We start from the raw sequence: 26,971 nt of genomic DNA on the forward strand, positions 1-26,971 counted from the left end.
AATACACATGCTTTTTTTTCTCCTGGAATTGCTGTGTCTGATCAGTATTGTTGCCTATGTCTAACTGTATAATGGAAATGTATTCTTCATGCAAAGCTCAGGATTGGTGCATGTGTTGTATTTGTCCCTGTGTATGGTCTAATTTTCTCTTCTGAGAAACTGTAGCACTTTAAAGGCCTCAGGTGGCCTTCTCATCACTTGGTGTAGTGATTAGATCCTTGCATTGTAAGTCAAGAGATCATGCTTGTAGTCATTTTTCTATTACCCAGGGTATTGGGAGGCAGGTGTAGGCTTTGGATAATATGTGTCATCCAGAATAAGCTTGGAGTGCAGTTTCAAGACCCTTGAACCACTGTTCTAAGCCCCCAGGATTTTGGAAAGGCTAATTAGCTCAAGTTGTGAACATGAAATACCTCTGCTCTGCTTCTAGACAAAACCTAGGTGAGAAGCTGCAAAAATGAGTTGTTGCTGCACTTGAGCTAATAAACCTTAGTTTAGTGTGCTCTGTGTGGAGCTGCATCCATAACCCAGGACAGGTAATTGGCAGCTTAAATGGTCTGGCCATGGCAGGGAGCAAGTGACAAATCTGTCAGCATTTTGCACCTTTGTCACATTGACCTGACTTTACAGTGACCAGGTTGTCACTGTGAGAGCTGTTCTGACCCCTCTGCAGCAGCCTTTGTGTGCAGTGTTGGGTTTTGCTTGAGTGTGTGGAGTCCTGGTGTGTGACACAAACCATTGTGCAGGGTAGACAGTGGAGAAGTTACATTTCTCAGGCATCAGACTGAGTGAAAATGTGACTGTTTTTGGGGGGGTTATGGTGATGTCTCTTCAGGGAATTGGGGTGCTCCATGGCAGAGCTCTTTTCTGCTTCCCTCAGCTTCTAAAGCTGAAGGCAGTGCTGGGGCAGGCTGGGTTCAGAGGGAGCACTGCTGAGACAGAGGGGCAGTTGTGGGCCTGTCTCAAATGCACAAATGTCAGGTCCCCTACATTACCTCATGTTAACATCCCCTGAACACTTAATACATCTGGTTTTAATTTTATGTTGCTTTTAAAGCACCATGATTCCTTAGTGGTACATGAAGAAAATCACTCAAGTTTGCTTGTTTTGCAGCAGGTTCAATAGTGCTCTGACAATGAGAACACTTCTTTATCTAACAGTAGGTCAAAGATATCTGATACATTCTTTCTTAGTGTAAGAAAACTTCCAAATTTTCTTAATAGTTTGTTATTTTCTGGTTTGTGTCTACATTATTCTAGAGCTTATCTTACGATTCTTTAATGTTTTTTGTAGATATTTGGTACATCTTTCTGGATCTCTTGATATTTATAGTTTATTACTTCTTGGTGTTAGTATCTCATCTGTTTAATCACTTAATCTCATTTACATAATAGCATTTAGAGTTGTGCTTCTTGTTTAGGTTTGTTGGGGAAAAAAGCAAATGTGGGCCATCAGAAGAATAATAACACACCAATCCTGGTAAAAATGTTTCTCCCCCTCACTGAAAAAATTAAAAAGAAGAAAAATAAGCATTGACTGTGTACTACAGTTCTCTACAATTGTATATATTGTATAAAGAAGGGAGATGCTCCTTTAGCTCATGTATGTCTTTGAAACAGGGAAGATTTGAGTCTGGCAGTCACAAGAACAATTTTTAGCATTTTTTTTTCTAGTGATGATGCATATATTTCATTTAAAGTAAGTAGGGAAGATTTTGGTGAAGCTTATTTACTTGCTAGCAAAAAACTGTGTAGTCTCAATGTGAAACACTTCATAGTAAGTCTTTATACTAACAAGCTGCTTAGCTCATCAGTGCATTAATATGGCTTGGTCACCCTTCTTCCTGCTGTACCAGGGAAATCAGGTGGATACAGAAACTTCTTGTTGGGGGGAAAAGTCATACGTAGTCACCTTAGCAGTGAGACATAGGGGAATTGTTGTGGAATTGATTTTACTCAAAATATGCTGTAAAAAGGAACAACTTAGATTTCAGTTGTTATAAACTTTCTGCTTGTTGCCAATGTTAATAGATTTTGCAATGAAATTGGTCCTCAGGGAAAGCAAGAGTGACAACAATCACAGTTACACCAAACTTTTGCTTCCTGTATCCCCTGTGGAGGTTCTGCTGTCTCCCATTACACACATACATGGTTCATGTAAGTTTGTTATTGATTCAGCGTTGCTTTCCCTGCCTAGAAGGCTTTAGAAAAAAGAAATTTAAATGTTAGGGATCTTTATCAGCATATAATACCATTAAATTGGATTCAGGAATGAGATCCCAGACTGACAATGTCTCAGTGTTTTCCACTATGGTATTTGCAGGAAGGAAGGAAGAAATGATGCATCTGACTCCATCTTATCAGAAGGCTAATTAATTACTTCATTATACTATATTACATCTGTATGACATTACATCTAAACTGAATCTGCCAAGCACACAACTGCACACACGGCACAGAATCTTGTGATTGTCACTCGACAGTCCTGACACACACACTTGGTTCTGACAGGCCAAGGAAACAAAACATCATCACTTTGAGTAAACAATCTCCATATTGCATTCTACTTTGGCACAACACAGCACAGCAAATGATGAGAATTGTTTTTCCTTTCTCTGAGGTTCAGAGAATGTGAATCTCAGAAATATTCTTGGGAAGAATTGTGCCTTGCTTTTCTCTGTGAAGAGAAATGTGGCTACATTCCACTGAATAGCAAATAACCTGGATGGCTTCTGAAATAGGCCTGCATTTTGCAGCACTGTGTGACCCAGACTGCTCTGGTCAGAGTTACACCTGTACAGCCCTGCTCAGCCAAGGATGGCTGGGGAGCAGTTCCCCCACATCTGGGGCTGTGCAGTGTGGAGCAGTTGCTGGGAGGCTGTTTCTTTTTCCCCATGTCCACTTTAGGCAAGAGAAATCTGACTGCTGGAGTTGCAGAGCAGTGAATGAGTTCTGACAGCCTTCAGATCCTCCTGACTGAGGTTGTCTTGGTGCACAGCTGTGGGGGAAGGTTTTCCTGCAGGCTCTGGGCATGGCTGTGTGTGCTCTCTTTGCGCTGGTCCTGGGCTGTGTGATCCCGCAGGCAGGGAGGTGCTGCTTCTCATGCTGCTCTTCTCTCCTCCCCAGGAGGCTGTTGCTACTCCCAGGCTGGTGTGAATCAGAAATAAGAGTCCAGCTCCATGATTGTTAATCCCAGACCAGGTGCTCCTTTATCATCCAGCAGACCAAGTGTGATCTGGAGCACTGCTGTCAAATTAGCCAGGCAGCGCAGCGTGAAATCCGTGCTGGCTCTGTGCCTGATGCTGGAAGACAGATGTTACCTGATCCATGGGGGTGATTGGAGGAGTGCAGGAGGATAATACCTGAGCCAACATATAGCTTGACAATAGCAAATTAACTTTTCAGCATTTGCTTGTCAGATTTGAACTGTCAGGCTGGGTTAATACTGAAGCAGTGCTTTGGTGTTTTTTTAGGAGCCCGAGGGGTAGCTCTGCAGTAGAGCCTCACTCCAATTCAACAGCTATTTATGTAAATCTGCTGGTGAAATGTTGAAAGAAAATGAGTGGTTGTGTTTCCTCAACTGCTTTGGAAACCTTACTGTGAGAGAGGTTTGAACACAGTGAGTGCTGCAGCTCTTCTTAACCAGCAATTGGGTTCTGTTCATCTTAGTTTCAGATGTAAAATGAGCAGTCTGAGCCTGGCTACCCATGTGCTGCCTGGGTGCAATGGCACTAAATGAAACCAACTGCAGATGAAGCACAATCAGGCCTAGTGCTGAATGCTTTTTATTTCTTAGCTCTAAGTTTTTAAGGACATTTTACCATTATTTTGGGTTCTTCCTATTTCTCTTTTTTTTTCCACAGCAGGAGAAGGAGATTACAGTAAAATGAGTTTTTCCTTCACATTATTAGCAACATGATTTGCTGTTTTAATGGTGATGTTTGTAGTCTAGCAGTGTGTTAGATATATAGGTTTCTCTATGTTTCTGTGAAAGAAAGGAATGCTTTGAAATACGTCTTTCCACCAAAAGAAAAAATCTCCGAGGTGCATAACATAGCAATTTATGAGGAAAATCTGATTGTAAATTCATGCAACTTATTTGTGCAATTTTAAGAGCTGTTTAGTAGTTTACAGCTAGTTAATGTTCTCACTTTGAAACCCTGATCAGCTGCTATGAAGCATCGTTTCAACAGATGATATTTTTGCAGTCTGAAGAAGAAGTTGCTGAAAAGTCTTCTCTATGAGATTGATGTTCTTAGCCAGATCTTACTGGTGCAGATAATTTGTGTAAATTTGAAGACTTATTCTTTGCAAAATTAGTTAATTTCCCAGAATAAAACTACAACAACTATCAGAGCGCATTGTCTTAAGGAAATACATGGGTCTTAAAAGATTAATAGAAGAAGGCTTCCTTTTAATGGTGCTATTTACTATTGCAAAGTTATCCTAAAGGGAGAATTTTTGCTTTATCATATCTGTCATTGTCCTGTTGGAAACTGGCTATTGTTAATTTTTTTCTAATGTGACCTACAGTGCTTTGTAATTACCAGAGGTTACAACAGTAAAATAAATAATATTATTTAAGTTTATTTTAAAATATAATCTATAGGTATCCTGAATGTTGTTTTAAAGGTTTTATTTTCAAGCCATCAACATTTTCTGTTTGAAGTGAAATTATTTGATTCCGAAAAGAAATGCATCTTTAGCAAGGTATTGGGTTTTTTATATATTCATGTATGATCTAAGGGGAATTATTCTGATGCATCACAATGGACTGTATAAGTGATCACATTCATGTAACAGGAGATATTCCTATAACACTGGCTGAATCTGTAGAGAATGAAAACATTAAGAATCAGACCAGACAATTCTGATTTTGTGGAAAGAATTTTATCCTAACTGCAAGTAGTATCTTTCACATTCTTGAAAGCAGAATTTCATTGGTCATGAACAGACAGTCATTCTTGTGGCATGAGAGTTAGATGCTGAAATGAAGTGTTTGATTTTGTTGTTGGTTTTTTATTTATTTTTTTTAAATACAAGCCCATGACACCACTGATACTTACAGAAACAATATCACATCTTATCCAATTATATGTTAGCACTATTTATAGATTTGAAATACTGGGGGCTTCCAAGGTGCTACAGGTACCTAGGAGATCATCACGGAAATTCTTGTGTTCTACAAAGCAAATCTTACTCCAGCATCAATAGAATGGCACTATTCCTTATTACAATAAAATTCAGTCACATTCATAGAATTGACTCTTACAGGAGAATTATCAGAATTTAAAAATAAACTAATAAAACATCCACGTTTTGCAATGCATTTTTTCTTTAATTCTAAATCGCAGCTGATCAATGGCATTCTCTATCCCATTGTATGAATGGAATAAAAGTTGGGCTGGAACAAATGGCTGCTTTCTAGGTCAGCAACACAGTTGTCCTTTAGAAAATGTGTGTTAGAAAGTTGAGGCCTTATTTGATGAATACTTGGTATGTGCCTGGGTGCATTGCTGAATCATGGTTTCTGTGCTGGAATTATAGCCTTGGCTCCTCCTAATTGAGTCCCCTTTGGGCTGTCTGAGTGTTGGCTGGCAGGGATTTACATCCTGGGAATTCTGCTCACTTAGAGCTTTTTTAGTTGAGGGAACATCTTGTGCATTAGGGACTTATGTGTGGACTTATCCCTTCTGTGGGACAACTGATGTATTAAACTCCTCTTGTTAAATAGAAGTCTGTATTTCCATGCTTCCTAAGGTCATGATTTCTGTCCCTTTTGAGCACCCTGCAGAGGGTGGTGGGGAAGGGTCATTTTAAGTTTATGATGAGTATTTGAGAAAGTCACCATTCAGGACTGGAAATTGTTGCTCACACAACTGAACAAGTCCACGCTTGTTGCAATGAGCTGTGGCCACTTGCTGCAGCTGCATTGCTCTTATGTTTTCTCCTTAAGCTATGGGGTCTTTTTGCTCTGAAAGGTTCTGCATTCTTTTCTGTATGTTTGTATGCAGTTTAACAATTAAAAGTACTTTTGCAGTGGCTTTTTAATTTTTTTTTTAATTAGCAGCACTGATTAAGACAGCAGTTGACCATTTGGCCATTAGCCTCCATTGTGCTTTTCACAATACACCCTTATTTTCTTTTTCCTTCATAGTGGGCTACTAGCCTGGAATCCTTCCAGTTCTGTAGCAGTGACAGGATGGGCTTAACAGAAATCTCTGGGCTCAAAAAAAAGAAGTGACTCATCTCCCCTTGCTCATCTGCTCATGTACATCTTATTAAAAAGAAGTTTGTGTGATCATTTTGTTACGAATGTCAGGTAGAGATTCAGTCTTCTCTTCGTAGTCTGGTAAATTTTTCACTAAAACAAATGTGTTCAAAGGAGTTAATGTTATCTTAGAGGCAAGTGAGTGCTCAGGGCAGATCATGCTCACCCACAGCAGCCCTGCTGCCCGTTCTGGCTGCTGCACCTCATTGCAGGAGGAGATGTGAAAGAAATGTTTTGCAGCTCCAGCCCTGGTCGCTCTGGGAAACCAGGCACACTAGCTAAAAATAGGCTCCTCTAAGTTAGCAGCTTTGCTTGTGAATGCACAGCCAAGGGAGGCTGATTTGTGTAATAAATGATTTCCATGGACTGGGAAACAGAGCTAGTTGGGAAGAGACAGGCAGGAGAAAGAGTTGACAAAATGTAGTAGTTTTAATCCTAGCTTTGGCTATTTATGGAGTGCTTGATATTTCATCCTTTAATTTTGCTAACCACTGTGCATTTCCCTAAGGTCTCAGTCGGTGTCAGAGTTTGATCCCACTGAAGACTTTACTTACAGGAGAAAAAGCATTTGTCTTGGAGACTGCAAAGTTTTAGCAAATTAAGGACTGTGTGAGGAAAACAAAGAATTATTGTATCTATTCTCTGGTCATGGGGAGTTAAGTGAAGGAGACTTCCTTGAAGCTGAAAATTCAGCATCAGAGGAGCTTGATCTGAATTGCCTGTGTTCAGGATGTGTGCCTCCAGAGCAGTTTCCCTCTTCTCCTTATTCCCGTTTGGCTTGGCCTCACCCCTCCCTCTGCAGAGCTCTCTGAAACCCCTCTCCTTTTCAGTCGTGCAGCTGAACTGAGCCTGCCCCCGGGTGATTCCTCTGCTGTGGGGTGAGGCTGTAGGCATCACTGTTTCATTTGGTACTGTAAATGACTCATTTTATCAGCTAGGGAAGATTTTCAGCTAGCTAGTTTGTGGTACAAGGAGAAAAATAAAAATGAGGGTTGAGAAGTGCAATAGATAAAGTGTTAAGTGGTCACAATTTAAACCTTAAATTGCCAATTGCATGACTGGCTAGAAAAAGGAAATGTGAGCAGAAAAAGAAGGCAGTAAACATGATGATTAAATGGATCTTACTCAGAGTAAATTATAGCATTCCCAAATGAAAGTCTTCTCCTTTACAGAGAAATCATTAAATGTTAAACTCACACTATTATTTGCGTTTCATTGGGTAGACTTGCATGTGCAGAAATATCCATTTTAATTAGCGTTGAAAAGAAGTCTCGTGTACAGAGCACTGCCTGGTAGGTATTTTTATACTCTCTCTCCATGAACTCATTTTATATGATGATGATTTCTTCTAATTTTTAATTAACATGTCTAAGTTAGAGTTGGGGAAAATGATCAGTGTTTCATTAACTGCCTCACACTTGGAGATCTATGCAAACTTAATTGATGTGGTTGCTACAGGGTACTTTGTCAAATGAGCCATCCTGCCACTACTTTTCTCCCCTTGCTTTTCAGTTCTGTGAATTTGAGTGAAAGGCATACTGCAACAGCATAAAGTTTTACCTCCGAAATGACAGTGTATGATGTGGTGTTATATTTCAGCGAAGTGTTTCACCAAGAATATTTTGAAATATTTTATAGACTGTGTATTGGAAGATCTTTTGTGTATCACTGGTATCTAGTGCCCCTACTTAGCAAAGAGTGTATCTAACAGTATTTTGGGAAAGCACTGAGAGTTTTTCTTGTTCCTTCTCTGGGAAAAATTATTAGCTCAACTCTGAGCATCACAATTTAAAATATACTTGCTCGTGTATAACAAATACCCCATAATTCATATTGTTTAAAATCACAAAATGTTAAAGCTTGTTGTTGTTGTTATTTATTGATTTATTTAGTCATATATATAAATAAGTTATAGTATCTCACTGGAAAAAAATATTGAAATGTGTGAAGGCTGCTGGTCTAGTGGTAAAGGAGGTGTCCTTGGCTCTGGTCCCAGCTCTGCCACCAACCTGTCCAATGACTGGCACCAAATCAGAGAATCTCAGAAGGAGTAAGGTTGGAAGGGACCCCAGTGGGATCATCTGATCCAGCCTCAACTGAGTACAACCATTGGCATACTAGAGAAAATAATTTTGTGGAGCAAGAGGCTGTTATTCATCATACTCCTTAGTAAGTGAGTCTATTCCTACTTAGTATTATTAAATGGGTTTAGGTTATTGTAGCTGTAGTGTTACTGTTGCCATAATGTGATAATAAAAAAGGATAGGAAAACAGCAAAGGCAAAGAAGAGCTGAAACCCAGTGATGTACTCTGACCATGAATTATGCCTAGAAACTGAGTTAGAGATTAAGTCTGAGTAGCCATCCTATGTCTGAACTTGCTATGTCTAAGAAAACCAATACTTTTTACTGTGTACTTATCATAGTGATAACAGCTAACTGCAGCAGCAGAGAGAAAGTTGGTAAGTTAAAAATTATTCAAATATTTTTTATGAAGTCATTATTAAAAGGATAGAAAAAAAATTGTTTTCCTTACAAAGTGAGGAAAGTGGTTATGATATTAAAATATACTTGGCTTCCTGCAAACTTTTGGACTTAGAAATTTGATGAACACAACTCTTAAAATATTATATTCACATAATACATTAAGGCACGTGAGATTAATTTAAACCATCCATGTAGCATGGAATTACAGAGTAATTGAGGTTGGGAGGAACATCTGGAGGTCATCTGGCCCAGCTCCCTGCTCAAGGTAGGGCCCATATCAGAGGTGAGGTGAAGCTGTTAAGGGTCTGTCTGGTTCAGGTATAATTTGAGAACACCAAGGTTAGAGATTTGTCAGCCTCGCTGGGTGACCTTCTACCTAATCAATCTCAGGGTGCAATTATTTTTCTTTTTATATCCCCCTGGAATTTACCCTCCAGCTTGTGGTTTTATTTCTCTTGTTCTCAGACCTGGGAAAAGTCTGTCTCTCTTTTCTTTAGGTGGTGGAAGGTGCTGCCTTAGTGTTCTCTTCACTGGACAAATGGAGCCACCTTACTTTTCCTTTTCTGACACGTGCTTCAGCTCTCTCATCATGGTTCTCTACTGGAGTTGCTCCAGGCTGTCAGTCTGTTGCAGAGGGTCCCAAAGAGGGACACAGTATTCTGGATTGTGTATGTTGCTGTTGTAGGGAATTCCTGAATGATAAATATCAATGAGAGGATTCCCACACCTGCCTGGATGTGACGGGACATAGTTTATATGGCAGATTTATCATGAGAAGCTGAATGCAACCAGGAAGAATGAGTTACTTAGATCTTTGCCCTTGCACATTTTATTCCATTTCTGAGGGGAAAACCAACCAAAACAGGGAAGAAGCCTGGTTTGAAAGAAGAGCATGCTCAGTTATAGCGCTGATATGAACTACAAATTCTAAAGCTTGATTTTCCTGGAGACGTGACGCAGAAGCAAGTTGCAGAGAGATGAGTGAGAGTGTCTTTTGGCACATTGCTCACTGAAACACTGGAGCCACTTTAGTGCTGAGCATGATGTCATGCAGGGAACAGTTTCCGTTTTTGACTGTTTCCAGTTCTGCAATTAGGAATGTAACGCGTTGCGCTATGAGAATAAAATTTATTTTTCCTGGTAGGCTTTTTAGTGTTGGGTAAATATGACAGTTGAAACACATGGTGTTTCCTTAAAAGCTGTGAATTCAAATGATGGCTTAGTGTTGAAAAAAGGATATTGGGTGTTTACGATCCAAGGCAGGTCTGTCAGCTACAGAAGTCAGAGCATGTTTTCCACAAGCTGGAATAGTCCATTTGGAGCAAGTGCCAGGAAAGAGGGAAAATCTCCCTTGAGGAAGCAGTGGGGACATAATTCACAATTTTGTGAAAACTCATTTATTTCTTTTCTAAGCATTCTTTCTGAATCCAGTGCCAGTCAGTATTTCCATATTTTCAATCACCAATATGGATAGTGACATGAATTTGCTGATAAGTTTGTAGATAGCACAAAAATCGCTAAAATAATGAAGGTTGTTGCAAACATAATCTGAAATGGTTGATTAGATGAAAATTCAAAAATTCACTTTTATGGAAACAGATGGAGAGCTGCACATGCAAAGATATAAGGCTTTCAGAATGGAAGGCTGCTTTGGGAATTAGCAACCCTGAAGTGAATGTAAGGTTTTTGGGGGTAGCTTCCTCAATGAGTAAATCAACTGAATTGATGGGAAAGAGAGCTCAAGAGGTTTGTTCTTGATGCTGATATTGTCCTATATATGTATTTTTGAGCTGAACCTGGAAGATGTTCTTGCTTTCATTTTTTTTTCTCCTTGTCTCCAGCTGCAGACTTTTTCTTGACAAACTTGCTTGCTCTTCTGCAGAAGATCATTGAATTCTGCTGGCAATTAGCCCAGGGAAGCACAGACTAGTTAGAATAATTATTGCTGGAGGTGTAGGTGTAGGTCTACAAAGCCTAAGGCTAAGCAAGAGGAGACAGATTAAAACCAGCTCTTTGGAGTCTGAGATGAATAATGTCTGGGTTTAGAAAGTTCTTGAATTTTCAGGGAGAACCTGGTGGGGTAATTGAAAAAAATGCTGATTATTTTTGTATGTATATGTATATTCATTTAGTCCCTCCTCTGCATGGCCTGATTTTATTAGGCATACTTGCCAAGTGAGCTTTCACTTTTAGGGGAAAGAAGAACAAACTGGTTTAAGTTAGTTTCCCAATAGCAGAACTATGCTGGCTTATCCCACAATCTCTGTTCCTGGAAACTGTGGTGAGCTTCCTGTAAAGCTGTTTGTGGGCTGGCCATAAAGGGCATATCAAGAACAAGTAAGAAAATCAACTTGGCTTCTTGGCTTTGCCTTTGGTAGCTGCTGCTGCTCAGATCTGGTATTGTCACCTCAGAAATGTCCTCAGTTCTGGAAAATACATTCTGAAGATAAGGGGTGAGGGGTGGGAGGAGAAAGATGACCCAAAAAAAAATCATCCAGATGCTGAAAAGTAAGCTTTATGAGGTGAATTGCAGGGAGGCCAGTCATTAATCTTATCAAAGAGAAAAGGTCAAAAAGCAATGTGATTACTGTGTGTAAGTACTTATTTATGGAAAATATATTTGTCAGAAGAGGTCTTTTAATCTTCTATAAAAGCACATGACATGATCCCGTAGATAAATATCGAAGGTAGATAAATTTACTCAAGGAATAAGTCATCATTACTTGCTTGGTTGCTTAAATAAATGTGGAACTCATTGCTAGAGGAAGAGGTAGGAGCAGAATATTCTTAAAAGTATAGATAGTTGCATTTTGTGCAATGTGCTTTAAGTATGTTTCTGATTGGTATGGATTTGGGTCTGGAAGTGTGGGAGGAGAGGAGAATGGACAGAGAGAACCTGCCTCATTGCTTAGAGACACCATCTTCTCCTTATGCCTGAGTCATGGCAATCTTGATTATGGGGATTTTGTCCCTGTCTTCCCATCCCAATGTAAGAGCAAAAGATCAGATTAATCAGTTGGGATAAATCAGAATGTTTCTGACACATAAACCTTCAGGAACAATCACCGTATCTTACACAAAATACAAACAGTTTTAGGGTAAGTTAAACTACAAGTGCATCTTAGGAGCTAGAACCTACAGTTTAGAGAGCCTAAAAGCTACACATGCCTTTCAGGGTCTCTGAGATGCCTGAGTACAGAAATTCTTCACTTTGCAGTAAAAAAGAACCACTGCCAGGAAGCAAAAATACTTTTTTAGTTCAGGAAAGCGTTACCTTCCCTCCCACCCTAGGAACGCTTCCTTTGTAGCCTTTATCCTCTTGGATTCCTTATGAATTTAGCCAGAAAACATTTGGCTTTCTGATCATTATCTCCCATTACCTGCTATGAGGACTGTTACATTTCACTGTATCAAACACTATTAGAATTAAGGTTATAATTGCAGAAATATCTATTTCTACAGATTTGCAGCTCAATTCTAAGCAGGAAACATTTAGCTCCAGGCAGTTATTTAATTTTTTATTTCTGCCTTTTTCCTTTGGTGTTGAAAATAAAATTTTCATAATCTTGGAAACTAAAATAAACAAACTGTCGTGGAAGCTTGCCAATTCCCACCTTCCCCCTCCTTTTTGCTTTTGTCCATCTTCCTACCTCTCTTCTAGCTGCAGTGGGATGGACCCTTTTCTCTGGTCTATCAGTGTGAAATAACCATGAGAGTCACTGCAGAGCTGAAAGGTAATTAATAATTAAAGACAGATCCAGAGAAATGTATCTATAATGCATTGATTTGTGGGGGGAGGAGTAGGTAAGTTGTTTTTTTCTTTTTAAGTAAAAGAAAGAATTAGCAACTACTCCTGGTTTTGGACACAAATCCATTTTTCAAAATTCAGATTACAATTCTTATTATCTATCCATAATGCTGTTTCTGGACCTGGGGAGTTGGGACTGAAGTTTGCAGATCTCTGTCTGTCTCTGTGTTAGCCAGTCATGCACAGCCACAGACTGTTAGTATTCTTTGCTCTGAGAAAATAAAATTAAAAAAAAAAATAAAAAGAAGGGAAGGAGGGCCAACCCTAGATACCAGGATGCTAAAATCAAAACAAAAACTTGCCTGAGCTGTGATCAGAGACCCTGCATGTTTCTCTAAGCTATTTTTCTTAAGGCACTGAGGAGTAAAAAATCCTTAGGGACTGATAGATCTCCAAATAGCTTAACTCGCTGAGAAAATAGGCACTGCTTTAGTTAAAATAGAAACCAAGAAACAGAATTTATGTGAGTATCTGCTTCCCCCTTCCTGGCTGATGCATTTCTCTGATAGCACATTTACTGCCTGTTTATTTTATTCCTGGAGGACTTGCATTATTTCCAGATATTGGATAATTTCTACTTCGTCACTGTAGTCCCCTGACCTTTATGTCCATAAACTGGCTCTCTTCTTTCTTTTGGGAAAATATTTTTGGATCATCATCTAATGGTAACTTAGTTAATAAGCACAACTGGTTAAGAGGTGTACATATTATGCCTTCTCCCTGAGAAATGCACTTCAGGCTGTTTGTGTTGTGATTTGGGGAAGGGATAGATAATCTACAAAAAAAAGAAAAAAAAACCAAATTCAGGTAAATTGCTGTCAATTTGTTGTCACAAAGATTAAAGAATTCTTTCACCTTCTCCAGACCAGGGAATATTGAGGGGACTTGATTTCTTTCCCTGCTGATACGGAATCAATGCCCCAGAAATTGCTTCAGTGTCTGTGGGTAGTGCTCTGAGCTGGGCAGTTTGTGAACACAGGTAGAAAATCCCTGGACTGAGCTAAAATCTCCCAACATTGGGCTTTAACATTTTTAATTTCTCTCTTCACATAGCAGTAATAGGGATACTTTATTAATTAACTAGTGTGATTGTTATCCCTGCTCATTTTAAGTCTCAGAAAGAAAGCCTGAGCCACTTTGCTCTCTATTTTTCCTATATCATGCCCAAACATTTTTGTTGAGTTACCATTCGTACAAATGACTATTAAAAGTCAAATTTGAGCTTAAACAAACTTTAGTTTCCTTATTTTTAACATTCTGTTTCCTGAAGAAATGTCACTGGTCTTCTATTTGGAAAAAGACAATTCATGGAAGAATTGGCAGGGAAGATAGAAGGTTTTTAGGGTTATTTTTCTCCTCCCCTAAAACTTGGTCAGTTTTGACATGCTTCTGTCTTCAGGAGGTGGCTGAGTAGTCTTGAACAGATGTTTTATTCATTTTACTGTGTGTGTCTACAAAATAATCTTCTGCAGCTATTTCTTGGGCTGCACTGAAAGCTTCTTTTTCCTTCTATTTGCTTTTGAAAAATACAGGGCTACTGCCTTGTCTAAGATGATGACGGACTTGGGAGAGGTTGGAAAATAATTTCTACTGATGAAAACCTATTTCTCCTTCCAAAGTGGGGAAATGAAAGTAATTGAATGTTGTTTTAGACATATGGGTAATGCATTTTTCCTCTGGCCTCTAATCTTATAAAATGATTGCAAAATACAGTATTAAAAAAAATAACAACAATGTGTGTAGTTGATCAGGGATTGACATAATAGGTCGGAGGTAATTTCCAGTAGTTAGTTCTGCTTGCTTTCTCTTGTACATTGTGAGTGAACTTTACTTCAAGAAATGTCTATTTAGAGATACCTCTGGCAGTGTAAGTTCACACCGTATGGTGAAAAAGCTTGCATCTTTAAGTTTTGCTCTAGCTATTCTCTTGCAGTGATCTCATGTCCATTATAACTTGACATTTAAAGTCAGAAATTTGTACAATTACCTGCATTTAGTGGAAAATACAATGTGGTTGTTTTTCCTGTGCACAGAATGGGTGAGGCAGGTTTCATCAAAACTGGATCCTTCTCTTCATGTAAGAAATTTCAAGATCTGATTTATTTTTCCTGTGTTTAGAATGGGCTTAATCCAGATTCTAATTGGTTCAGACTTTGGGTTACACTCTGAGTAATGCATGGTTATGGAAGGGGGAGGAGGGAACAACAAAAACATCAATTTGCTGAACAACATTGAGCTGAAAAGCTGCCATTGGTTTTGGACTGTAGCTTCTGAGCTCTGGCTATTACTGTCTTTCTGTCATGGCATCACTTAAACCCCTAAATTGAGGAAAAGCAATTTGCGAGAATTTAAAGGTTCAGATTTTTTTTCTTTGTTTTGGGATAAGTTAATTTCCATAAGAAAAAGACTGTTGACTGGTAAACAGTGAAGACTATTCTCTTAAGTTTCAGAAATAAAATATAAATAGAGACAGGCATTTGTAATTCAAATATAGAACAAACTCATTAGGAAAAATGATTGGAAAATAAATAGCAGTTCCAGAGAGATGCTCAATATAATGGAGGACAACAGTAAATGTCATGTACATTGTACAAAAGTTTTAACTGTCTGATAGTATAAAGTTCTGTTGTAAAGAACCTTGGAATTAATTATATCATGGTCATACCTACCATTTTGAAGAAATGAAATATGGGGTTTTTTAGTAGTTAAAAAATTTAGTCTGCTGCACCTTCTGAGATGATATATCTCATATATCAAATTTCTTCAACTCTTTCCTTTGTTTCTCTAGGAGGTAAGGGAAGAAAGACTTTTTTTCCATAAAAAGATGTTGCCTCTTTAGCACAGTTTCTCTTGCATGTCAGGACATTGGTGATACAGAAGCACATAACTACTGCAGACCTTCTAGCTCCACATGTGGGTGTGCTGTGGGTAGCAGTGAAAAGGGAAAGGGTCTTGGGACCCTGAAAGCTTTTGGTAGGTGTGGGAGTTGGGTCTGGCAACATCATGGATGAGAAAAGAAGATCCTTGGGGTTAGGCATATGGAATTTAGATGTGTCTGTTGATCCTGCTTCTCAGTTTGTTCTCACTTTATATGATGTTTTCTGCTCTGCCTGGACTTCTCCTGCAGCTTGTTTAGACAGGGATTCATCCAATCTTTCTGAGAGGGTCAAGCTGGAAGTGTAGGTCCTCAGTATGATAAATCACTAGGAAACACAGTACTTCCAAAGAACTGTTACATGTAGGTGGGCAAAACTGATCTCTAGAGGTATCTCTCTCTTTTCCTATCCTAAAGTTGGGATAAACCAGGGTAATACATCTGTCTCCATTTCTCAACTGTAAAATAAACATTATGTTAAGGGGGCGCGAGAAGACTGAAATTACCACATTTCTACAGAAGAGAGCCATGAGAAGGTGTAAGTGTAGAGGTAACTGTTCAGAAGAGTTCTAGGCATGAATTTAAAATATTTTCCTTCCACTTCTTGTGCTGCTTAACTATTGGATCTATCCTTAAATCCATGAAGACAGAAAACAGTAGTGCTCATAACATGAAGAAAGACGTACTTAGCATATTTCTAAACCAATCTGTGATCATGGGGAGAGACCAACCATGAAAAACATCAGTCTTTAAGAGGGAGAATTTCACATTAAGGGTTTGTGACTGAAACTGCTTCGCAGCTCTAGCTACAGCCAATTAAATGCTGACATGCAAAAACTGTCTCTAAAGAATCTGTTGAATACCTAAGTCTTTACTGGAGTAAAATAAAGGAATATAGATCTCATTTATCAGGGCCTACAATCTTTCCCTGCTTGTATCTACTTGATCTGAGGGTCATTTAAAATGTGTTAGAGGTTTGAGATTGGAATGCGAGGTTAATTTGAAACCTGGCTCTAAGATGACTGATGATGTTATTATACTTCATAGTGGTTAAACTAAAGCACAGTGTCTATATGACAAGAGGGATCCAAAATGATGTGGTGAAAGAGCTGTTCCTTTTCACAGATAATGCCATATAATTCCACTTAGCTTTTTTATGTCCCCGTGGCTCTTAAAGAAATGGACACCTAGGGCAGAGGCTGGGTGAGGGAACACAAAAAGCTGGCAAAAACTCAGTGCTCACAGATTGGAAATCTCCTGGTTTGGCTTCAGACTGAATGTGGAGAACTTTCCAGCACTCCCTCAGTCGCTTCCAATGTTTTCTTTGACGTATTTGGCCCTTGACCAATTTTCCCAACTGCTCCCAAGCCCTCTCTAATAGTCTCCTAACCCACTTGGATGTTCCCTCTGCTCCTTTACGCCCTTTCCATTGGCACGGATATGAAGTTCTGCTGCTTCAGGAATAATGCTGAAGATGAATGTGCTTTCATCCTTCTTCTCAAAGGGGTTCATTCCCAGTATTTTACAGTAGCTGAATTCTGTTAATGCCATTTGAGGTGTTCCAAGTTTATTGTGAATGGGGCCATGGGGAGCAGGCAGGCTTGCCATTGGAGTGGGAATGGTTCCCTCTCACATTATGCTAGGGGCAGCGTGTTGGTACTTCTGAAATTAATTATTTTAGCAAGATAAGTAAGATGAAACAGTTAAAATGAAAGGCAGTCCTAGAGAGACTGACTTCCACCTGGGAAAAGTGTTGGGCCTTGTCTATCCCTGTGTGAAACTGCAGAGAGTATGATCCCTTTTGGGGAGGCACCCAGGCACTCCTCACTGGAAGGGTGATCAAGCTGGGGCACTCAGGGACTTTTGTTAGACAGGATCTTGAGTATCAGCCCCAGATCTGTTTTGGGTTATTCCTGTTTTACTAGGCAACCTGATTTTTTTTTCTTTCCACTTAATCCTCCTTACTCTCTTTTTTGTTTCATTTTCCAGCTTTAGAATAAGCAGAGTTAAAGTATCCCTGACCATGTAAATGCTGATTAGTACAACATGCAGGGTCCACATCACAAAAGGTGTGAAACAAGTTTTGCATCTGCCTCTGGTTTCTCTCTGGTCTTCTGACTGAAATATTCATCAGCATCACTCTGTCACTGTAATAGAACTGCCTTGGTCTTTAGCATGTTTGTCCTGGCAGAACTCCTTTCAGGTAGGAGTGTGCCCGTGTTCCACTCTGTAGACCATGTTCCTTTGTTTATCTTTCTCACTCATACAGAACAAACTCAGGCACCTAATAGTCAGTTAATACAAATTTCAGCCCTTATTCATTATGAAGAAGGATATTAAACAGTGTGGTTCTTTGACTGATCTTTATGAAGTATCAAAGTCCTTGCTTCCATGAACAGTGTTTATAAAGCCTTTTTATGATGGACAATTAGGTCTCATTTGAACACCATCAGCCATTTCAGAAATAGTTAAATGTTATTTTGAGGTCATTGTAGGTTGATGAAACCTCTGGTAAATATGATGTTATTTGGTTCAATGATGCCTAATCCTGTGGTTCTGGTGAAGACAGAGCAGCTGTGAGGGAGAGTAACCAATATGAACATGTCTGCCCACAGCCCTGCGTCAAAGAAATGCTTTTCCCAGCTTGTAGTATCCTCCTCTATTGGTATTTCCATATGTCTTGCATAATAATTTAATTTTTAAAATAAAAAGCCTAGTTATTTTTATATGTAAATGTTTTTCTTTAAAAAAAAAAAAAAGCTCAGGCCTTGAGAAAGCATTTAGTGATGCAGATTAGAAGCTGTTTCAATTTTTATATTTTACTATTGGGCTGTAACACTAAATGAGAGACTGGGGATATTTCACAAACTGCACTTAAAATCTGATTTTTCTTTTCTGGTAGTGAATAGCTATATAATAGTGATGATGGAGGTAAACAGCTTATTTATAATATTAAATTCTTGAAATATTTGGAAGAGACTAAAGATGTTTTACATATGCCATCTTTCGATATTAGCTCTGCTTCCTCTTGAATTTTCATGGGAAAGAAAAAGAATATTCACATAATAAGTTTGGTTCTGCAGGAAGGATTGCTAATTCAATTTAGAATACATTAGTAGGGAAGATAAGTAAAGCTAGTCCATATTTAAAAAAGAATCACAATTAGGGGACTAGAGAGACAGGAAAAAAATCCTTGCTTCATGTTTTAGAAATTTATTCTCTTGGCATGTTTGCAAATGTGGTTTTAAGAACTTATCAAATGCTATGTTAAATATTTAAACCTAAAAATTCCTCTGGTTGTGTAGTAAAAGGAAATGACAGAAAACCGGAGATTTTTGTGTCAGAGGTGACATTGTTTGGAGCTGTTTGAAAAAGAACAGGAAGTTTAATTAAACAACTAGTTAAAATGTTAGACAGCTTCCAAAGCTGCAGATTTGATTCTAATAATTCAGACTGAGTTCCCTCCCATTTGCTTGAGCAAGCTCTGCATCTGCAGCATGCCCAGAAATCTTGGACCTGCACCTCCTGGTTCTAGAAAGGAGCAGCAATGTGAATATGTTGAAGTAGCAGCAGTTCACATTGGCTGACCAGTTCTGCATAAACTTTGATTTTTGGGGTCTGATTATTAATAGTTATATAACAACAGTCTCTGTTTTTGTGTGGATGGGTCAGGCAGTACCACAGAAACCTGTGCTTATCCAGCAGCCAGCTGCTAACAACTCCACTAGCAGCCCAGCTGCCTGAGTTACAAATTACTGAAGATAGGAAAATAGATTTGGGAAGCATCTTTATTTATATGCCTTCCCCATTTTTTTTTGTAGTTTTTTTTTTGGTTTTTTTTTGTAGTTTTTTGTTTATTGCTGTTCTAGATGCATCTGTGCCATGGACTTGTGGTATAAACTGATGTGGCTACTTCAGCCATATGGCTATCTACTTCTCTGTTAAATATGATTGAAATCAGTCACTGGATTTAGAATTAAAAAGTGGGGATGAGGAGCCAAACCCATACATATACAGAGTCGTACATATGGAGTGGTATCACAGAAACATAATTTTCTCAGGAGCTTGTATTGAAAATCTGGCATGAGCCGGTAATGGTTGATGGTGATGGTGTTGAAGACTTCTTGTGTTCTGTGCTTGAACTGTAGGCTCCTGAAGGCAGTAGGTTGTCTTTTTGTCCTGTGTTTGTACAGAGCTAACAGAGGATAATCCTGTTCTGTGCTAGACAGTAGATTAAATCTATTTGATATCTTAAAGTTACTTTTCTGTATGAATGTTTTCAGGGTCAATGTGCGAAGTACTATGTTTAAAATGGTTTTGAATCTGGAAGCAATCACAACCACTGCTTTTAAGACTATGCACATATTCAGCTCTTGTGGATGGAAATACCTCTTAGAGAACAGGAATTGAGTCATTATTGTGTCTTACTTTGAATTATGAATTAATTCACTGTATGGAATTATTGCTAATGTTTAATACAAGTGCACTGGTATAGTCAGTGACTTCATACACCGTAAGTCCTCTAGTCTCCGAATACAATTTAGTTGGAAGAAATAGAAATCTAATTCTTTCAGTATTTCATATTAAATCATGTATTGCTTTTATGAACTTTATTACCAGAGAGGAGTAGAAGCTTATACAGTGAATTCTTAATAGCTTAAATAATGGTTTAAATGTTTGCTTTTTTACCTTTTATCATAGTGCTGCAACAGAGTCAACCTAAATGCCCTTTTTCTGTTTAGTTTTCCTAGCATAATCAAATTATGATGTAGTTATTAAGAGTAGTATGTTAGTCCATATAATAGCCTTGTAGTAATGTGCCTTCATATTAATAATTTCCTGAATTTTATTTTTCTCTTAAGAGTCTTTGTTTTAAATAAGAGATGTGAAAATTAACATTGCTCTTAGCATGATGATTGAAGAGCCTGCTGCTGCAAAAGTGGAAATGGCTTGAGGGATTGGAGCAGTAGGTGGCTGCCTATAATTTGTTAGGGAGCTTTTTGATTATTAGGTGTCAAAAAAGTTTTGGAATTACAGGGGGTGGTAGTGAAAAATTAATAGGATGTGCCTAGAACCTCTTGATCTCCCCAAAATAGTTGTGGTGTACAGTGGAATAGTTAAATAGTTGAAAAGGTGAGTGAGGATCTGTTCTTGAGCAAAAATGCAGCTTATTTTCCAGTCATACAGGGTATTAAGTGGCTCTCATAAACACTTCTTTGGATTTCAGTGGGTTCATTCACATGAATTAAATTAAGCAGATGCTAAAAAGTTTGCAGAAACTTGAATCTGTCTGAGGAGTTTATTTTCCTGGTGGCTCTGGCTGCCCAGAAGTACTTACAACATGCTCTCAATGTCTAAAAACTTGAGAAAAGACAAAACCTTGCAATCATACTTGTAATTGTGCATTTGAAAGTATGAGATTTTTGCTTTGGAACTTCTAAATAGATTAAAAAAATCCTGAAACCTAAAATCACAAATTTCAGGAACCAAATTAAATTTTATCTGAAAGAATCTGCATGTAGATAGAAAAAGAGAGATCTTTGTTAAGAATGGTCCATGAAAAAAAAGCATCATGGAGGGAGCATGGGGAAAAAATAAAATAGTTTTCCAAAAGTTGATGTTTATCAAAGAGAAAAGGACTTTAGCAAATCCTCCGGAGAAAGATAAAATATAAACACCAGGAAAGGTGATTGATCTAGAATTCATTCCTTTTTCCCTTCTCAGCCCCCTTAGCTTACATGGTGATGAAAAGAGAGGATTAAAATGGGCTTCTTAAAGCCAAAATTTTATTAGGAAATGATTAAAAGCACATTGTGTCTTGTAAAGTGAAGTTGTTCTCTTTTCAGCCCAGCCTTGCTGCAAAGCATTTTCAGAGGAGAGCAACAGGAAAGGAGAGGGGATAAGCATAGATCATTCTACCTTGCATTATTCATGGGTAATAATATCTGGAACTTTCCATTTGTTTTCCTGGTCTGTCATTCACTGGAAACCCAGTGCACCCCTGAAGACAGCTCTATATCCAGAAAAGATTTTGAATGGAAACTGCTCCAACTCCTTTATTTGGAGAACAGTTTGGAGCTGTGACTACTGAGAATTCACACGGGCAGAACGAAGTTATGGAAGCTGAGGAATGATGTGGGAGAACCAGAATTCCATCTGTGCACCCCACTGTCCCCACCAAAAAAGGAGGGGGAGGATGAGGTAGAGAAATTTCTGAAGGCCCAACACAGAGAAATTGACTGAAGCTAGTTATTTCTTCCATGGAAAACTAACTTCTGATGCACATTGCATTTGATTCTTAGAATTCATCAGGGATTTATCTTCCATACCATGGCACCTAGAGAGAAATACTGGCTTGATGGAGAGGCCTTTACCAAAGGCTTTGGTAAAGAAGCAGGTAATAGAGTATCATTTTTGTGGTAAAAGCTGAAAGTTTTCACTTTCTTTTTTTCCCTTTCAGTATTTTTGTCCAGAAGCACCATCAGGTATTCATAGGCCCCTAGCACATGACAGTAATCATTCTTGTCACCTCCATTGTCATACTCTGGGAGGGAACTCAAAGAATTGTGGGTGAAGTTTAAATGGTTTAAAATGGATTCACAAGTCTCTGGAAGTCTGGATAGAGTGGAGATTTCTAGATAATCCTATAAATCTAATTTAAAGTAAAAAATCTGATAAATCTTAATTCTCCTTCATTGCCTACATTTGTTTTAGCTGTAAAATAATAAGAGAAAAAAAGTTAAATTTGTTGTAGCTGTCCATGACTGATGGTATGAGCTGGTTAAGAATCATATCCTTGATCACTGCTCAGTTGCTGCTGTGTCTCTCCCCACCACAGGCCACCCAAGCACTTTCACTGGAGAGCCATGTATGAACCACTGTGTATGAACCACTGGCTTCAATCCAGCCTGTAAAATGCTCATAATTATGGAGTCTCATTAAAATGAAATCAGTGAACCAGGCTTCTGCTCTTAAAAATGATGGGTAGAATGCAGAGATCCTGAAGACCTTTATGCTTTCACTGTGAAATAATTCTTTCTGTTCTTTGGATCTGTCTATTAATTTAGAAAAACTGCCATTATGATCAGCCTGGATCCTGTTTTCAGGATCACCTGAAAAGGTGCCCACAGGCTAAAGGACTGTGCTGTGAAATCTGTTAAATAGATGGCCTCCATTATTCAGATACTGGGATGAAATCCAGTGGCAAAGTTGACATAATGGTCAGCCCCTCAGCAGCTTCATTCTTCTTAATTCGTTACAGGAATCTGCTAATGTTGTTTGAGAGTTCAGAGATGGCTTCTTAGGGCTTTGTTTTTCCTACTAAGTCATTCTCTTTACTTCCCAAGTGCAAAATAAGGTGCAAACTTAAATTTTTACTTGAATTTACCAGTCAGATTGGAAAGTACTGACATCTATTTTTCAGAGCTCTGACTCAGTTTAAAGCAGCAATCCTGCAGCATCCAGAGGGTGTTTTACTGCTTATGGCTCCTCCCCACTGCAGTTTGCAGTTACCTGAAATCCATTCAGTTGAGGTGTGTGGAACAGCAGTGCCTTTCTGGTTCAGTGAGTGCATGCTCAGGTGAACTGCAGCTAGCCAGCAGTACCATGAGCCTGTCACTCTTTAACATTCCTGACAGCTGCTAAGCTACAAAAATGGCTTTTCTGGAAGGTTCTTTGTTGGTGCATCCATACAGGTTATGTTCAAAGCAGGTAGACTGAGGATGACACCATAGGATTTTCTGTGTGTGATTTTAATCTGTTTAATTCAGGAATGGAACAATGGCAGGATGGCTCCAACACACATTGCTGAAAATTATCTGAATTTTAAAATTTCTAATTCTAGGACATACAGGGATGAAAAAAGTTGGTTCACCAAGTTCAGGATTCAGCCTCCATTTCTACATAAATGGAAGGAAAGAAAGTATAATCTCTTGTATTTTTAGGTATTTTCTTTTTTATTATCATGTACCAAGTATGCATTCTTGTATCTCTTAAAAAAATAAATTCCAGATCAGTTTTTGTGACTTAAGAGGGATTATACTTGTTTGGAAAAGCACAGTCTGAAACTTTTTCCTTAATAATTGGAGCCAATAGATGCTCCCAATAGTGAAGTTTCTTTCTTTTTCCTCTTAACTGCAAGCACCAGTAAAAGCTGTAGTTAAGACACTGATGATACAATAAATAGCTGACCTGGTAGAACGTGCTTGAGCTGTAGCCAGGAATCTCATCCACAGATACACTCTCCTTTGGGAAATGGCTCTTACCCTTTGCTTTGTAAGTCTTGTAGTAACCTATTTTTTTTTCTTTTTTAAGCCAAAACTTTTATTTTTATAAATAATCAAATTCCAAAAAAAGTGATCTGGTAAATTGTGGTTCTTTTGAGAATAGGAGTGAATAATACTTGTGAATTATGGATTGTTTCCACTTTTGCTTATATCAATATACATCCAGGAATATGTGTTATGAATTTATTAGGTTTGGCTAACCCTGGGTGAGACTGGTATTACACCTCAGTTCTGTAAAACACTGCATTATTTCCATGTAATAACATCCTTAGACTGTAATTCTGTTCTCTCACAATCTCCAGCATACATGGAGTGCAGCATAAATGTATCATTGGCATATTTAATTATCTGAATAATCAAAGCAAACACCTACAGTTGCTGTTTGCTGTAGATTTCATCTGGTGGTCAGCGCAGAGCAGTGCCAGTCAAATAACAGCTTGCTCCAAGCTGTTGGAGGCTGCTGCTGACCCCACATTAAAGGAAGTCTCCAGCTGTGCAGGGGACCAGCCTGTTCTGCCTCTCTGGAGCTGCCGTGGGCATGGGGCTCTGAGAGCCACTAAGATGGGCTGGCAGCAAATGAAAGAAACCTGTACAAGATCCAAGCATAAACCATAGTGTTGAGCTTGGTCCACTGCTTGTGGGCTACTGCTTTACATTATTTGACCAGTGAATTTGTCACTTGTTGAGAAGATGAAAAATACTTCTTGCTGACTATTTTCATAGGATGAAGATGTTTTGTGGATAAAATTTGCTTGTGTGTTTTGTTGGCTGTTGCCGATGCAGATGAGTGATTTATTGAGCACAGAGCTGGTTCATGAAGGGGAAAAAGTGATTCTTCAAGAAATGAAAAGTGATAGCTATGAAAGTTGCATTGCTGATTTTGTAAGGAAGGCCAGAGCTGTTTTTCTCCTGATTTTTTTAAATCTGTATAATCAAAGTTAATCACCATTGTTTAACACTTTGGATTAAAAAAAAAAATTGTGTCTGTAGAGTTGCCTCCTAAATTTAAACAAGCAACCAGGTTGGTTTTTCCTAATCAGAAAGTCATAAAGATTGCTTGAGGAATGTCATGTGCTGGTGGTATTTATGTGACAATTCCAACTCCACTGTTTATGTGAAATGGGCAATCTTTCACAGTCACCAGGTTTGCAGAAAACTTCAAGCACTGAAATCACTCTTCCCAGAAAGAGAAATGAAAAAGTCAGGCTTAAAAGCAAAACTCTAAGAGTTAAAATGAGGTAAAATACTTCTCAGGTTTTCAGAAGCCTCACTTTTGTTTTTCCCAAAATCATGCTGCCCATGTCTGTTTCTGTTTCTGCATCAGTTTACATATTCAAATCTCTTTATTCTAATTTTCTTTAGGTGATCCTGATCCTTACCAAGTATTATCATACTGACATGGGGAAAGTTCTGGAGAGCTCTTTGTGGAGGTAAGACCTCTGCTTTTTCTATAATCTTCACTCCTGCCGTTCTTGGAATAGATCCATCCCTTCCTTTTCCAGACTGCTGCTGAGCTGAGTTGGTAGCTGACTGATACTATTGTAGTAAGATTATCCAGATTGTCATCAGCTCCTACCCCTTCTCTTCCTTGGATGCATTTCCTGTTCTTGAATTAGAGTTTGTAATGGTTTTAACAGTAGAAACAAAGAATGATGGAGAATATAAGGTTGATCTTGATGCTACTTTTCAAGTTGCTATGTTTTTCCTTTGCCTAGAAATTCTGCATCAAATTTACTCTAAAAGTTTGAAATGCTTACTGTGATGGGATATGTCCTTTGGGAATCCTTGCTGCTTGAGTAGTGTACTGAGGTTAGTAAATAATCCTGCTTTGGAAGTAGTTAGGATTGTCTGGATGAAGTATACCAGCAGTGGAGGTTATATTGTGTTTTATGACAACTGGGAATAAATCGTAATCCAAATAAATTTCTAAACTGATTCTTATTCCCATAATACTTGTGAATTAAGATACCCATATGCTTGTTGCCTGTGTGTGCACAGATTGTACAAAATTTTCCACAACAAATTTTTTTTCTGGACCCATCATGTACATTTGAAAAGCTAAAGTATTTCACTGTTATCAATAAATGTGATACTGCACCAGTATTTGCTCTGCTGCTTTTGCTGGTTATCTCTAGCAGTAAAAATGACAGGAGAGTTAAATTCAAATGTAGCTCATAATCTTTGGGTCTAGAAACAAATAGTTTAACTAAAACCTCATGGCTTAGGTACTTACAAACTTCATGCTGTCCCAAGAGTTTGTGTGGGGACTTGGCCTTCAGCTGTGAGTGTAAGGACCTTTACAGAGACAATCCAAGAAAAGGACTGGGTAAGGGAATAGGGAATGGGAAAAGTCTCTTTCCAGGACATGCTGCAAAACAGCCTTGTTACTTATTTTGAAAGAGGTGGCATTGTTTTAACTGTGTGGGGTTTCTCAGTGACAGTGCTTCTGCCATAACTTGGTGTCATACCAGTGTCTGAATAGTGCTCAGTCTGGCCAAGGCCAGAGGTCCATGCAGAATAAGGGTATTTCTAGTTATAAGAAGGAGGTATTCAGGAAAGAGAGTAAGATCAAATGGAGACTGGCCTTTTTAGGGCTGTGGCAGTTCATTTGTAACTATCCTTTAAACTTACAAGATGCAAAATTTATTGCACATTTGTTTCTGTTTTAATTTTTGTCCAACATCTTGTGCAAATAAGACAACCAAATGACAGTTTGGGTACTCCCAACTGCGTAAGCACACACTGCTTTCCTGTTATTTGTCAGTGGCCCATACAACATATGCAATATATTTCAAGTTTTCCAATTCATACTTTGGAGTATCTATCATAGTTTTTTAAGCATTTTCAGTTGGATTCTTCAAAATAAACTCTTTGGTCTTTCAAAATAAACATAAACCAGGCTTCAGATAATGTTTCTTTCCTTGGAAAACATAAACACTTAAAACAAGGTCATCCAGACCTTGCTGACAGCTGGTGTAAAGAACTGGTGTGAATTGCATTCAAATAAAATTGATACTAGCGTGCATCATCTGGAAATCGTGCCTTTTTACTTACAAGGAACAGATGTACCAGAGGCTTTGGTACTGGCACAGGTCAGGTCCTGCCCCAAGGGCTGGGCACAGATGTCCCCAGGGCTCTCTCTCAGTGGTGTCAGGTTTTGAGGACATGCTGAGTGCCCATGGCTCTGCTTTAGTGCAGCAGGGATGGGGCCTTGGGGGACTCTCCTTGGGTATGTCGTGCAATTTC

General features: G+C 38.6%; 1 protein-coding gene across 6 annotated transcripts in view; it reads left to right on the plus strand.

Moving 5' to 3' along the window:
• The window catches only part of SORCS2 (sortilin related VPS10 domain containing receptor 2), a 536,124-nt gene that overhangs the window by 149,199 nt on the left and 359,954 nt on the right, over positions 1–26,971 (plus strand). For all 6 annotated transcript variants that reach the window (XM_077177749.1, XM_077177750.1, XM_054632803.2 and 3 more), the window contains exon 2: positions 25,088–25,155. In XM_077177749.1, the coding sequence (XP_077033864.1) occupies positions 25,088–25,155 (68 nt within the window). The remainder of the gene's footprint in view (positions 1–25,087; positions 25,156–26,971) is intronic.

Source organism: Agelaius phoeniceus, chromosome 4, assembly GCF_051311805.1.
Source record: "Agelaius phoeniceus isolate bAgePho1 chromosome 4, bAgePho1.hap1, whole genome shotgun sequence".
Lineage (NCBI taxonomy): Eukaryota > Metazoa > Chordata > Aves > Passeriformes > Icteridae > Agelaius > Agelaius phoeniceus.